The sequence below is a fragment of the Lissotriton helveticus genome, chromosome 7, assembly GCF_964261635.1.
Source record: "Lissotriton helveticus chromosome 7, aLisHel1.1, whole genome shotgun sequence".
NCBI classification, from domain to species: Eukaryota; Metazoa; Chordata; class Amphibia; order Caudata; family Salamandridae; genus Lissotriton; species Lissotriton helveticus.
Window position 1 is genome coordinate 1,273,289,011 of NC_136068.1, and position 13,542 is coordinate 1,273,302,552.

A 13,542-nucleotide genomic window follows, 5' to 3' on the forward strand; every position below is an offset into this window, starting at 1 on the left:
CGCAAGCCAAAAATGCTACATACATAGCATTTAAGGAATGGCAAAATTGCGATTCCCTAAATGCTATGGAAAAATAAGGAATCGCATAAGTTTGCAATTCCTTATTTTGGGAATGTTTCATACATCCCAAAACATGCAAAAAGGCCGTTTGCGATTCGCAAAGGCCGAAATTCTGCGAATTTCGGCCTTTGCGAATCACAAAAGGCTTGATACATATGGCCCTAAATGAAAATTCTTACCAATGAATCAAGAAATAAAGATTTGTCAAATATGTCTTTGTTCATATTCTGATTGTCCTTGTAGCACAACTGGCATAGGTTCAGATGGAGGCTGATGATAAGGGTCTGAGACATATAATTTCAATTGAGAATAATGGCAGACAAAATTAATTTTCCAAATGCACAGCAATTTCAACCGGAAGACCACAAGATTGATCTGATGAGTGATAACAAATAAGCCAAAACTTTTGATTGAAATTTAATTTGGAATGTATGAACAGGAAGAAAGCGAGAAGAAAGTCTAACCTTAACTCTAGGACAAAAAGAGAGGAATTTGTTCTTGATTCATCCGCATATTCTTTCATCCTGGTCTTTGAGCAGTATAAGCTTTCAGAAACATGTTTTTTCAGTTTGATGATGGAATCAAAGGCTCAATCCAAAGGGTCGTTTATGGAGGAACCCTTCGTATAGAATAAAAAGGTGAAACCTTGGTAGCGTTATTAGTTGAATTACTGTAGGAAAATTAGGTCTTGGCTGAATTAAGGTAACATTGAGGATACGATCACAAACTTTGATTGGTGCACTGTTTGGCCACTTGACTGAGAATTAGAAACAGAAGAAAGTATTGATTCAGCTCCCAAGACCCTCTAAAGAGCTTTCCAAAACTAAGAATAATTGTGTGGATGTTTAGCAGAAATCAAACAATGGTATGTGGTAAGCCATGAAGATGAAAAATATCCGTCAAACAACATCAAGCCTTTTCCTCTGGGGTGCGTAATGTGACCAATGGAGAAAAAATAGAATTTTTTTTAAAGTATCCATTGTAACAACTATTGCTTGACATCCTTCACAAGGCAGAAAATCAGTTATAAAGTCTGTAGAGATTGTATGCATTGGCGCAGGAGCCACAGCTAGTTGTTGTAAATATCCATATTGGTTAGAATGTACAGACATGAGTAAGGTACAAAAGGAACAAGCAAGAAAATATTATTGCATATTAAAGAGAACTGTGCACCACTAAAAAGAGTATAATACTACACCTAGGGTAGTCTTAACTCCTCTATGGCCAGAAATCACAGAATCATGACACATCCTTATTACATCCATTTGTAGATCTTAAGCCATACCCAAATCATTTTGTCAAACTATATACCTATGTCTTGAGATGGAGATATTCTAAAGCCTTCAGATCCTTCTATTCTTGTGCCATTTTCTGTCTAAAAAGACTAAACAATTCCAATCACTCAATAAGAAACAACTACAGCCTGGTCATACATGAGTGATGTTGCAGGATAACAATGGGAAAGAGCACAAGTTAAAATTGTAATAGTATGTTTATGAGTGGCTATAAAATCATCCTGCACAAATACACATCCCCATATAGCTTTTTAACTCTGCCTGCACTGAAGGTTTTGCAAATTCCAATGATCAATTTGAATTGGAAATTATTTTCTAGAGCCCATTCACAGATAGGACCAGACCAGGCTTTATTGCTAAAATATCAGTTTCAAGTATTGATTAATCCCATTCAGACTCTGACCAAGCATGGGATAAAGAAAAGACAGGATGCTCCAATCATATTTTTCTTGTCATTGTAAAAACTCGGCCCAATACAAAATCTGTGACTTCCACATTTATTCTTTATGCTTTTGAAAGTCACATTTCTCCAATTGATTCCTTTAGCAATATATTGATGTTCAATGTGCACAGGATTATTCTATATCCTTAATCCTTGTCTTTAAACTGCTACCATTAAGATTTACTTATCATAGGACTGAAGAAAAACAGGAGCCTTGGAAATGCAGATGAACTCGCATTTGTGAAACAAAAATCATATTGAGTTGACAACTCTCTTCTATAGGAAAAAAGGTTTCTTCTAGAAAGAACCACAAACAAATCTTCTTGGATTGCACATACTCAAATTAGGAACACAGTTCTCATACGTATGCACAGTTCTTCATGATGCAATGTTGTGAAGGCCAGCATTCCTCTTTGCCATTGACAGATCCACAGTTCCTGCCGGCATGACACTCCTGATTCAATACTAACCAAGTCCAGAGTGGTCAGAGCGAGTCTCTGCTAATGGGTACATCTCCACAAGTGTTTACGATGCCTAAAATGTAGTTAATTTGGATTAATTGGACTCAACCCAAATAGACCAGGAAAATGTCTAGTCCATGCAAAACAACTCAAAATACTTGGTTGGGGTTTATACGCAAACAAATCAATTTTCGCACAAAAGTTTTTGTCAAAAATATTTGTGTAAAACAGTATTCAAATGTATTATTACAAACAGAAAAATAGAGAGTTAAAATACATACATTACAAACCAACTAAACATGATATTTTATTTCCGCTAGATATGATCCTAATTATCATATACAATACATTGTCTCTTTTTGCATACTCACCCCTATTTTCTTTGCGCTAATGCTGTTGGTTTTTAGATTCTGTACACTGGGGCCCTGAGAACCAGGCAAGCCTCTGTACATTTGCCTTGCCTTGCCAAATAAAACTTTGTTGAATTGATTAAAAACCCTGATTAGCATAGGCAAGTTCCTATATACACAGGGTTTATAAGTTAAATATCACTAGTGGAGTGCAGCACCTATTGTGCCACCTCTGAAGTGACAATACAAAGCATGTCTTCAGGCTTGCGTCTGTAAATTCGACCTGGCAAAATAAACCTGTGCCAGACCTAGACCTTCCTTTTTAATGCTGATAATATAATAATGCCTGAATGTCCATAGGACATGTCAGAAATGGGCTACGTCTTTAGCAGCCACCTCTATCCCACACTTATCACACGTGAAAGGAGCAGATGCCTAAAGAACGGTTATGCTGACTTGAAGGAAAAAACGTGTTTGGCATAAAAAACCTCCTGTATACTAAGTAGATGACTGGAGACAGTTGTAAAGAAGGTTCTGGCTAGCGAAAGACCAATACAAAAAGACTGGAATAAAAGGATGTGAGTGCTAGAAAAGAGGCACGACCTGGCGAAAAGTACTCCCACTAAAGGAGCAATTACAATGGATAATCAGGAGCTATTCTAAATCTCATTGAACTATCCTCATAGATGTGCATTAAAACACCTACAAAAAACCCACAAATAACTTCCCAGAATAAGCATACAACACCCTTAGCTCTTGACATCTTAATAAGGACAGCAGTGGTCTTGGGCTAGAGTGCTATTATCACAGCTCAAAATGAATTGCACTCTCTAATGAACAGTGGGATCCAAGGGACCGTCCCATCTCTAGGGAATGCACACAAAGGTGAGAAAACTGTATGGAAATCTGGTACATAGTTGGGGGTGGGTTCATCCCTCGTGTGCTGAGAATTATCAATCAATCAGTCAATCAGGGGTTTGAAAAGCGCACTACTCACCCGTTAGGGTCTCAAGGCGCTGGGAAAGTTCGGAAGTGTGCAGCTCCGTTGGGGTCATTCGCAGAACCAGGTCTTGAGGTATTTTCTGAATTAGTGCAGTGTCGGCCCGACACTGCACCGATATAAGATTTATTTTAAAATTAGTACCTTGTCTGCACGATCTCTTGCATCTGGATACCAGCTGTAAACATAGCAGCATGCAGAAATAATCATGGAATAAAGTCATAACAATGTGGTAATAACAGTAGCAGCACAAGTGAACCCATTCTACATGTCACACACTCATGATGATTTGGAACACCTTGGATTAATACCAGTAGAATGCCCAAAGATGCCAGTTCTTCACTTGGCAAGTTTATTATTTTGTAACAGCATGCTGTGATACCAGCTCTCTGCCCGGGCAAACACATGCTACCCTCCATTCCTTTGTCTCCTAATCAGATGCGGCCTGATGCTCGTCCTCACCACCAACCTTGCTGTGTGGATGGCCACAATCACTGATGAATCCAGCCACCTGACTAGAGAAATGATGGAGGCCTTGAACTACACAAAGGTAGAAGACTGCCCCGAAGACAGCATGGAAGGTAACCAAGCCATCTCCTAAACCAGCTATCTCTATTATATGACTGGACTTCTCCTAGGGCCAGGCCATTCCTCATTTTCCTCATTTTACACACAGGAAAGTGCCACACGAGACTCCATAATAAAGACGAACATCAATATAGGGCAGGTCGTTCTCTTTAATATAGATGCGTTAGCGGAGAAAAATTAATATAACCCCAAATGACAATGGTTATCACAGGAGCCATATCAGCTCCCATATTATAGGTGTGAACCACATGAGACACAAACAATGCCTATAATTCAACATGGATTATAGGGGCTAGGAATTTTCCCAGAAAAAGACGGAAGTGCCCATGAACAATGGCCATAATATAGATGTGGGCTGCTATACTAACAATACATGTCCATGATCAGCAGCGGTCGGCGGTGGAAGTAGCTGCCAGGTGGTGACGTGGGGAAGGGGAGAGGAAGGGGTAGGGTGGGGGGTAGTAATCTATGGATTATGGAGGATTAGAGGTAAATAAACATATAAATAAATAAAACGAATTTCGTGTGCGCACTGCATCCCCAAATGCGATGCAGTGCACGCAATGAAATTAGTTTTATTTATTTATATGTTTACTTACCTGTAATCCTTCGTAATCCATAGATTACTACCCCCAACCCTGCCCCTCCACCCCCCCACGCCACCGCCCGGCAGCTACTCCCACCACCGACTGCTGCTGTCCATGATGCAGAAATGGATTGCAGGGTCAAGAAACGGTTCCGATAACACAGTGGTTGCTCCTACTTAATTTGAATTAAATGGAGTGGGATAAATCGTCCTAAACTGGATGTAATTGAGAAGATGTCTTAAGAAGTGACAGGACTGGAATGAGATGGAAAAGTAACTAGTGAACGACTATAAGATGTGTGGCCTATGAACTTGAGGGAGTGATGAACTTAAGGGAGTGCCCTAATAGGAATGGCTGAGTGTTATGTGTCTGTGAAAATATTCTTAGTAAATATAATGTTCTTAGACAGAGTAAAAGAACAATGATAATAATAATATTAATTATATAGGAGGAGGAGCCAAGATGGCCGCGGAGACGGACGTGTAGTCTCCCGGCTCCCCGAGCCTCTGTTTCCCTCGCAACTATCCTGTCCACTATCCTGTTATTGCGTGCCACCGGGATGTTTGGGAAAGTTTTCTGGTGCTATTGATGTTCCTCCGGTGTCCCTACCTGTCTGCTAACCTGAGGTTTTGTCGAGATGCCTGCCGACGCTTACCCTAGCCCTCCCGGGACCTGCGATACAGCGCGCCGCCTGTGGCTGCTGCCGCTGCGGGGGCCGATCATGCTGGAGCGGCGCTGACGTCCTGTGTTGGTCGATTGGATCTGTGGTCGTTTACTCCGGGCGCTTGTGTGGAGGGTAATGCTGGCCAGTTTGGAGTCTACTTTTCCGCTTCCATCTGCGGGACCTGAAGGCGAGCCGCGCTTTGTTTCCTCCAGTGTCGGAGGTGCTCCGGCGGCCGGGGCTCTTTCCTTGCCTCGCCTCTGCTTGGGCCGAGCGGAGAGGGACTCCTTGCTATTTGCCGTCCACGATCGCGGACTTGTCCTGTCCCGAGAGGATTGCTCGTCGCACCATAGCGCTGACCTCGCCTGTCCTCCTTTGTTGTCCCTGACGGCAGGAACATGACGACTGGCTCCTCAGCAGTGCTGGCGGACGGCGCCTCGGCTCCTGCCCGGTGTGCCCTGCTCGTGCCCGATTGGGAAGTGGACCTGTCTACAGCGCCTCGTAACGCGGAGGTAATGGATGATCAGCCGATATTAACCCGCACTTCTGTTCTTATTGCTCTTACTCAACTGAAGGTCGAGTGGCGTGAAAGCTCGAGACTGTTGGGAGAGAAGCTGGACGGATTTGCAGATAGATCGGACTATACTTTGCCATTCCGCTCTCCTCGCTATGTTGATCAGCCTCCGCTGATCCCTGCCTGTGAAACATTGTTGCCGCGGGAGTGTGTTACGGAACAGCTGCTTGGCGATGCAACGGAGTGTGGGCTGCGGTCTGACCGCCCTAGCGCTGCTACAATGTCTCCCTCCCTGGTGCAGCACACCACCTCACCCACGGCGTCCATGGAGCCGCTGCTGCAACACCTGACTATCCTGTTTGACTGTGCCTCTTCAATAGGGACATTGGTACCTTCTACATTGCAAAGTATTACTGCCTTGAAAATGCAGCTCCCTTTATGTGTTGGCTCTGTTTGGGACTGGCGACGTCCATTTTGTCCTTGGACATCTCTTCTTTACCGAATGCGGCCATTTTGCCTCTTTGTGTTTCTCTCCGAAGGTATTGGCTTTTCACGGGGGTGGGTACGTCCACGATCGGGCCAGGGCTAGGAGATTTCTTTAGTGGAATGGACTCACTGACGGGCGGGGACTAGGTTGGGACTGCTTTCTGTCTGATTTGTTCGCACGTTTAGAAATGACTCTCCCCATCTGCAGTACTGTTTGCTATTTCTGTTGTGCTGATGATAATTGGGGTGGAGGATGCTTATGGGGCCGGTGGTGACCGGGAGTATGTGGAACTGACCTCCTCCCGACTTGTTTTTCTTTATGGGAGTTGTAGATTAGAATACTCTAGTCCTACTCCCTCTATTGGGTGTTATATTTCTTCCTTTTTCTTTCTCCTCTTTCTTTCTCGTTGTCTATATTTCGGGTTTCTATGGGCGACAGGCACGCTGCTAGGGGGGTGGGCCGTAGTCACACGCAGTGGTGCAGGGTGGGGGGATGTTGTTATGTATTGTTTTATGTTCCTATGGCCCTCTTTCTTTCTCTTGATCTTTGCTGTCTCCTTTTTCTTCCTTTGTTTTTCCTTTTTTGTATTTTTCCTTATTTTCGTGTATCTGGATCGGGCCCGGGGCCGGGTGGTGTTCCTTTTGGGTAGGTTTCGCACTTTGTGCTTTTGAGGTTCACGCAGCTTCTGGGACTTTGTGTGTCTGGCGTTGATAACAGTACGTAACCGTGGATTGTTTGCTTATCCTGTCTTCTCTTCCTGATAAAAATTTTGGTGAGTGTTTTCCTCCTACATGGCTTGCTCCCCATAACAGTCACTTTATTGTATGACGCCGGATCCTTTCTTCCTGCTATTAAGCGTGCCCTTTTATGTCCTATTATAGAGTGGCTACGTTTGCACAATATCCTGAAGTGGTTTGTCGACTGGGTGGGCCCAAGAGGGCGCGGAATGTAGTATATTGTTCGGGTATGCTGTTTGCAATGTTTTATGCATGACTCCAATTGTTGCGGTCCCTTTGGTTGATATTATGTCGTAGGGCCCGCCCTTCTCGGCTCTGATCTGAATGTACGATCCTCTTTAACTCTGAGAAAATGAAACCTGCATGATTCTTTTTACGTTTGCTACTGACACACTGTAGCGCTATGGTTTTAGCTTTCCGCTTATTGCGATGACCTGTACTGTTTCTGTATGTCATAGCGGCCGGCCCGTAGTGGTTGTAGGCAGACGCTGTGTACTGTTCATAAGCTGAATAAAGGTTTTCAAAAAAAATAAAAAATAAAATATATATATATATATATATATATATATAATTAATATTATTATTATCATATATATATATATATATATATATATATATATATATATATATATATATATATATATATATATATATATATATGTATATATATATATATATTCCCTACTGGCGGTTGCCAGTAGGTAGTTATAGTTAGAACCTAGTTTCCATAGGAAAGGTTTTTTTTTGATTTGCTAATAACGTTGGCGTTGTTTGACGAATCTCCCTGAAATTCTTCAAACAAACAGTCTATCCAGGTCAGCTCCTATCCTGAAAGTTTGGGGGTGATTCATCAAGCGGGGGCTGAGAAAAAAGGGGAGTCCCAAAATGCGCTTTCTCCATGTTAATTTCCATAGGAAATTTTGCGACAAGCTATAGCCCGAACTGCTGAACAGAATTACCTCAAATTTGGCAAAAAGGTAGAGCTTGGTTCAGAAAGCATTTTTTTAATGGTGTAAATCAGTTCAGTAGTTTTTGAGAAATTAAAAAAATAAGAGTCAAAAAATCAATTTCCCATAGGAAACTTTGTGCAAGGCTACAGCCGAAACTACTGAACGGCATTACCCTGAATTTGGCAGAAAGGTAGTGCTTGGATCAGAAGGTGACCTTTTTTTTTTATTTATTTTTTATTCTTTTTATTATAAGCAACATCAACAAGGCAGAATTCTTCCAGTTGACATACATATCCATTAAAACCAGCAAAATTACAGTCCCAGTACAGTATTTCATTGGTTATTAAAACATCATATTCGCAAACAGAACCCCACAAGTTGCAAACGCCACCCTCCTGTGGTAAATAAATAAATAATACCCTATTTTTGACTAGACATATATCATAACAGATAGCTCAATAAATAAGAGTCAAGATTCGAGGTAGTAGGAGTTTTTGCAGGTTTAATACAGCATAAGGACAGGAACAGGACAACCTGCATAGGAATAGGATGACAGGGCCCAGCAGCTGCTGGGGCTGGGATGAGCGCGCTAACTTTTAATAACAATACATGAGCATATATACATAGCGCAAACACATAGCATTACATTGCAGTAGGCGTAGCAGTGGGTGGAGCAGAAGCGGTGATGCGTAGCAGTCGCGAAAGATAAGGGTAAAAAGAAGGTGTAACTCAGACATGTGATGCAAACGTAACAGAATATGTCATGAATGGGCGGAAACATAGGAGGGGGCTACCTAAGGAGCCGGGACCTCTAACCTGGTGGTGCGCGCAAACTGGCAATGACGTGTTACGAGGAGAAGCTGGGGGCTATGAACTCTGTGCTAGGAGCAGAGACTAAAGTCTGGAGGGTCGGAGCGACATGTACCTGAACCCTATCTAGTATCTGATGTTTAGGGAACATGTTGATATAAACTAGAAGTCAAGAGGGGAAAAGCTAACTGACTCTAAGACTAGAGCATGCATTTATTCTACATGTAGTGCGTGATGAAGAATATTAAATGACCATTAAATACAGTATTTCTCTTAACATGGAGCCGCATAGGCTAGACAATGACGGAAACTATTGATGCAGTTCAGTAGCTTAGGAATGCAGAGAAGGAGGACTGAACTGATAACTGGAATCATAACATATTCTTGGCAGACTCAGAGACTGAGCCAAGCTGCACCGGGCACTGCGAGGCAGGAAGTAAGTGAAGAGTCGAGGATACAGGTGGGGGCTGGATCGCTCCTCAACGAGGCTCAGGAGACAGGAGCTGAATCTGGTGTCCAGGCCCTGTTGAGGCCTGGAAACGGGGACTTTATAATGAAATAACGTGCACACTGAGAAGCGTGGCAACATTACTTTACATAAGCCTGATATTCGTAGTATTCACGAGGACTGGAAACTGGCATACCAGAGGTGGACACAACTATAATTGCGTCATTAATCGGACATGGGGAATAACATATGCATATTGATCATGCACACATAACATATGATGGATGACACGTAGTGACACAGAACATGGCAAAATTTACTTTTCCACATTCCCTCCTTGTCACTACGTTTCCATCAGGAAACATCAATATTCATGATACCATCTATCATTTCATACAGTACCATTTGTTCATCTCGAATTGTCTTGGAACGGGATTTAGAACGGGGCTTGGGACTAGGAATACAAGAGGTAGCACACATGCCGCAAATCGCAGGGCCACATTGTATACAGAGGCAGCAGCTGAATATGATCGCTACTGTGATACCTAGAAAGGACAGGACTTTCCATCCCCAGGCGGAAATTATATTCCAGAACCAACCGGACCATGTCCAGGTGCCTGGATCTTGGTGTAATAGATGGGCTATTTTATGGAGTCTGGTTATAGCTGAATAAACAGACGGCGCGTTATTTGGAATGAAAATGCAACAACTGGATCCGATGACTCTACAGGCCCCGCCCCTATCGGCCAGTATGACGTCAAGGACGAGACGATTCTGGAGCACAACAATTCTCATAAAGGATTGCTCTTCGGTTAAGTTACCTAGAGCGGAGGCAGTCTCATCTACTACAACTTCAAGGGTTCTTGTTAGCCTACGGATTAGCTTACTGTTTACAACTGTGCCTAAATAAGGGAAAACACCTTTATCAATATCAATGAATTGTTCTGCAGCAGTTTCAGTATAATCGACAATCGGGAGATTTCTCTTGTGTCTAGTATGTACTAGGAAGGAATTCCTATGGTAGTCAGGTGGGGCTAGGAAAACAGGTGGCAGTAGGAAGGCAATGTAACAGGTTCCCTCCCAATCGAGGGGCAGACGAACATATGCAGTTTGACCACAAACAAAATAAGAATGACGTGAAGCTTTAAAAATAGATTTCCCACTGTCACTATACTGGATAATAGTAGTACAATCACTATGTCCTACGTGTACAGAACCATAATTACGGACACATAATTCGCCTTTGACTGGTAGTACTGAAATAGCAGGTGAGTCTGGAGTAGTATCAGACTGAACATTCAGAACCATGAAATTCGAAGAATAGTTACCTAAATTATACACTTCATTTTCTAGATCTAAACCTGTTCTGTGGGGGAAACCTTGCTTGTCTGGGAAACATGTGCTGTTAAGAAAAGACATATCTGTTAAGGATGACGTTAACGTGGACCATGCTCCACACGAACCATTATGTGAAAAAGGATAAGGAAAAAGTGGCAGAACTCCCTTTGACGTCTGGAAAGGGGGCAGTCGACCACACACCCAACAATTAGTGGCATTGCTGGTTTGATGTGAATAATGCAACATGCGGATAAATGTATTGTTACGCATAGCGAGGCGGTATGAATATTCGTGAGGAGGCAGATCACTAAACGTGTGCTCTACTGTAACATTAGAAGGCTTATTTACATGAGGAACTGGAAAACACAGGAAAAATGCGTAACTAGTGCAGGAAATCATTATGCTGATGAATAATATGAAACTTAGAAAAACGATACATCGGTTTGAGTTTTGACTAACTCTCTCACTATGGGGGTCTATTTTATACATGTCAGAAACAGTCTAACCGTTTCACCTAGGGGAGGACTTAGACAATCAAATTGGCTGACTTATTTTACTAGACCTTAATTTCTGTTTATACTCCTGTTGCGGAGTTTTCTCTAACAGGGGAGGGGTTGTGTCAATGTCATTTGCGGGACAGTCCTTAGGAACAATGTTTTGACAAGTCTTGATATCCTGGGAAATGTTCTTGGAGACCGGTTTCAATCCGTAGAATTTCTTGACGTGCGAAAGGTGCACCCAGCCGCGGCGTCCTTCCAATTTCACAGCTGTACGGGTGGTGAGGAGGACCTGACGGGGCTCCTTCCAACGTGGCTCCAGCGGACTTGATCTGTCAAAGTTGCGTACGAGCACCATCGAACCTGGAACGATTTCATGCGGTGCCACCTCGGTATTGTCTGGAAATGTGGCGGCAACCTGTGAACGACATGAGTTGAGGGCAGACATCAAGGAAGCTAGGTAATCTGTCAGCATATTACATGAAACATCAGTAATACTTCGGGGTCTAGGAGTACCCCACATGTTAGGGGGGCGGCCGAATACGACCTCATACGGGGACAGACCTGATCTGGAATGTGCGACCATGCGCATATAAAACAAAGCGACTGGCAGAGCTACTAGCCAGTCCACACCCTTATCTTTACATATTTTGGCGATTCGAATTTTCAGAGTCTGATTATGTCTCTCGACTAGACCGGCTGCTTCAGGATGGCGTACACAATGGAACTTCCACTGGTACCCTAACAACAGGGAAACGTGCTTCATCAACTCAGATGAGAATGGCTGACCGTTATCAGAATATACGACTCTAGGGAGTCCATATCGAGGGAAAAACTCACGAACCAACTGCTTGGCAGTGGTCGCGGCTGTGTAATCTGGGACTGGATATGCTTCTGTCCATCTGGACAAAGCGCATACAACTACAAGGACATACTTGAAACCTCGACATCGCTCCATCTGAATATAATCCATCTGGAGGACCTCAAAAGGGTGGTCAGGAGGCTGGAATCCCCCTTGTTCCACCGGGACACTTTTACCTGGATTAAACTGACAGCATATCATACAGGTACGGACTTTCTGCTTGGCTGCAGCTCGTAAATGCTTGTTGAACCAAATGTTCTGGATACTGTCTAACATTGCTTTTTCTCCTAAATGTGCTGGACTATGTGCGGTATTAATGATGACTTGAACCATAGAGTCGGGGAGAAACCATGCGGTCCTACCCTTTGTTAACCATCCTTGATCTGTCTGGACCCCTCCTTGTTCAGACCATTTCTTGGTTTCATCGGGAGTAGCATGTAACTGGATATCTATGACATCTTGAGTAGGGTCCTTAACTGTCATACATGTAGTCAGATCTGGAGTGTGTGTCATGTTAACTGGACTGTCTAGAGTCTGTGCTGTAAGCTTGGCTGTGCGATCTGCTAGATCATTACCTTGGGAAATAATGTCAGTAGCTTTCGTATGTGCTTTGCATTTCATGATAGCGATAGATGTCGGTAAATGTATGGCATCTAACAGAGCTTGAATAAGGAGACCATGCTGAATCTTGGTTCCATGAGAAGTCATGAAACCTCTCTCCTGCCAGAGCACTCCAAAGTCGTGTACAACTCCAAATGCGTAACGTGAATCTGTGTAAATATTAACTTTAAAGTTCTTGGCGTGTATACAGGCTTGTGTCAGAGCAACTAGCTCTGCTGCTTGAGCGGACAGGGTATCAATACGGTGTGTTTCAATAACTTCGGTGTCAGTAGTCACTGCATACGCGGCGACTAGTTCTCCTGTACTAGTTCTCATACATGAACCATCCACATAAAGTGTCAGGTCGGGATCTAGTAACGGAATGTCTGTCAGGTCTTGTCTTGGCTTTGTCGTAATGTTGACTACTTCCACACAATCATGTGTGGCAGAATTTGAACTAGCTGATGGTAACAGTGTAGCAGGATTCAGGACGTTGCAGCGTCTGATTTCTATGTGTGGCTGGAACAGTGTCAATTCATAACCTGTTAAACGTGCAATTGTCAAGTGCTGTGTTTGTGTTCGGTTTAAAAGAACTTCCACGGAGTGTGGGACTTGTACTGTCAAGGAGTGTCCTAAAACTATGGAATCACTTTGTCTGATAGCTAGGGCTGTGGCTGCAACTGACTTGAGGCACGCAGGCAGAGCCTGGGCTACTGGATCTAGTGTGCTCGAAAAATAAGCACACGGCTTGTATTGTCCTGCTTGATCTTGTGTAAGAACAGATAATGCTGTACCTTCACGTTCAGTAACGAAAAGTGTAAAAGGCTTACTGTAGTTCGGTGTAGCTAGAACTGG

The 13,542-nt window shown here is 43.1% G+C and overlaps 1 protein-coding gene across 1 annotated transcript in view; it reads left to right on the forward strand.

Annotated features, from left to right (window-relative positions):
- The window catches only part of LOC144770175 (proton channel OTOP2-like), a 390,107-nt gene that overhangs the window by 242,300 nt on the left and 134,265 nt on the right, over positions 1 to 13,542 (forward strand). Inside the window, exon 5 of the mRNA XM_078654481.1 lies at positions 4,047 to 4,189. Within this exon, the coding sequence (XP_078510607.1) occupies positions 4,047 to 4,189 (143 nt within the window). The remainder of the gene's footprint in view (positions 1 to 4,046; positions 4,190 to 13,542) is intronic.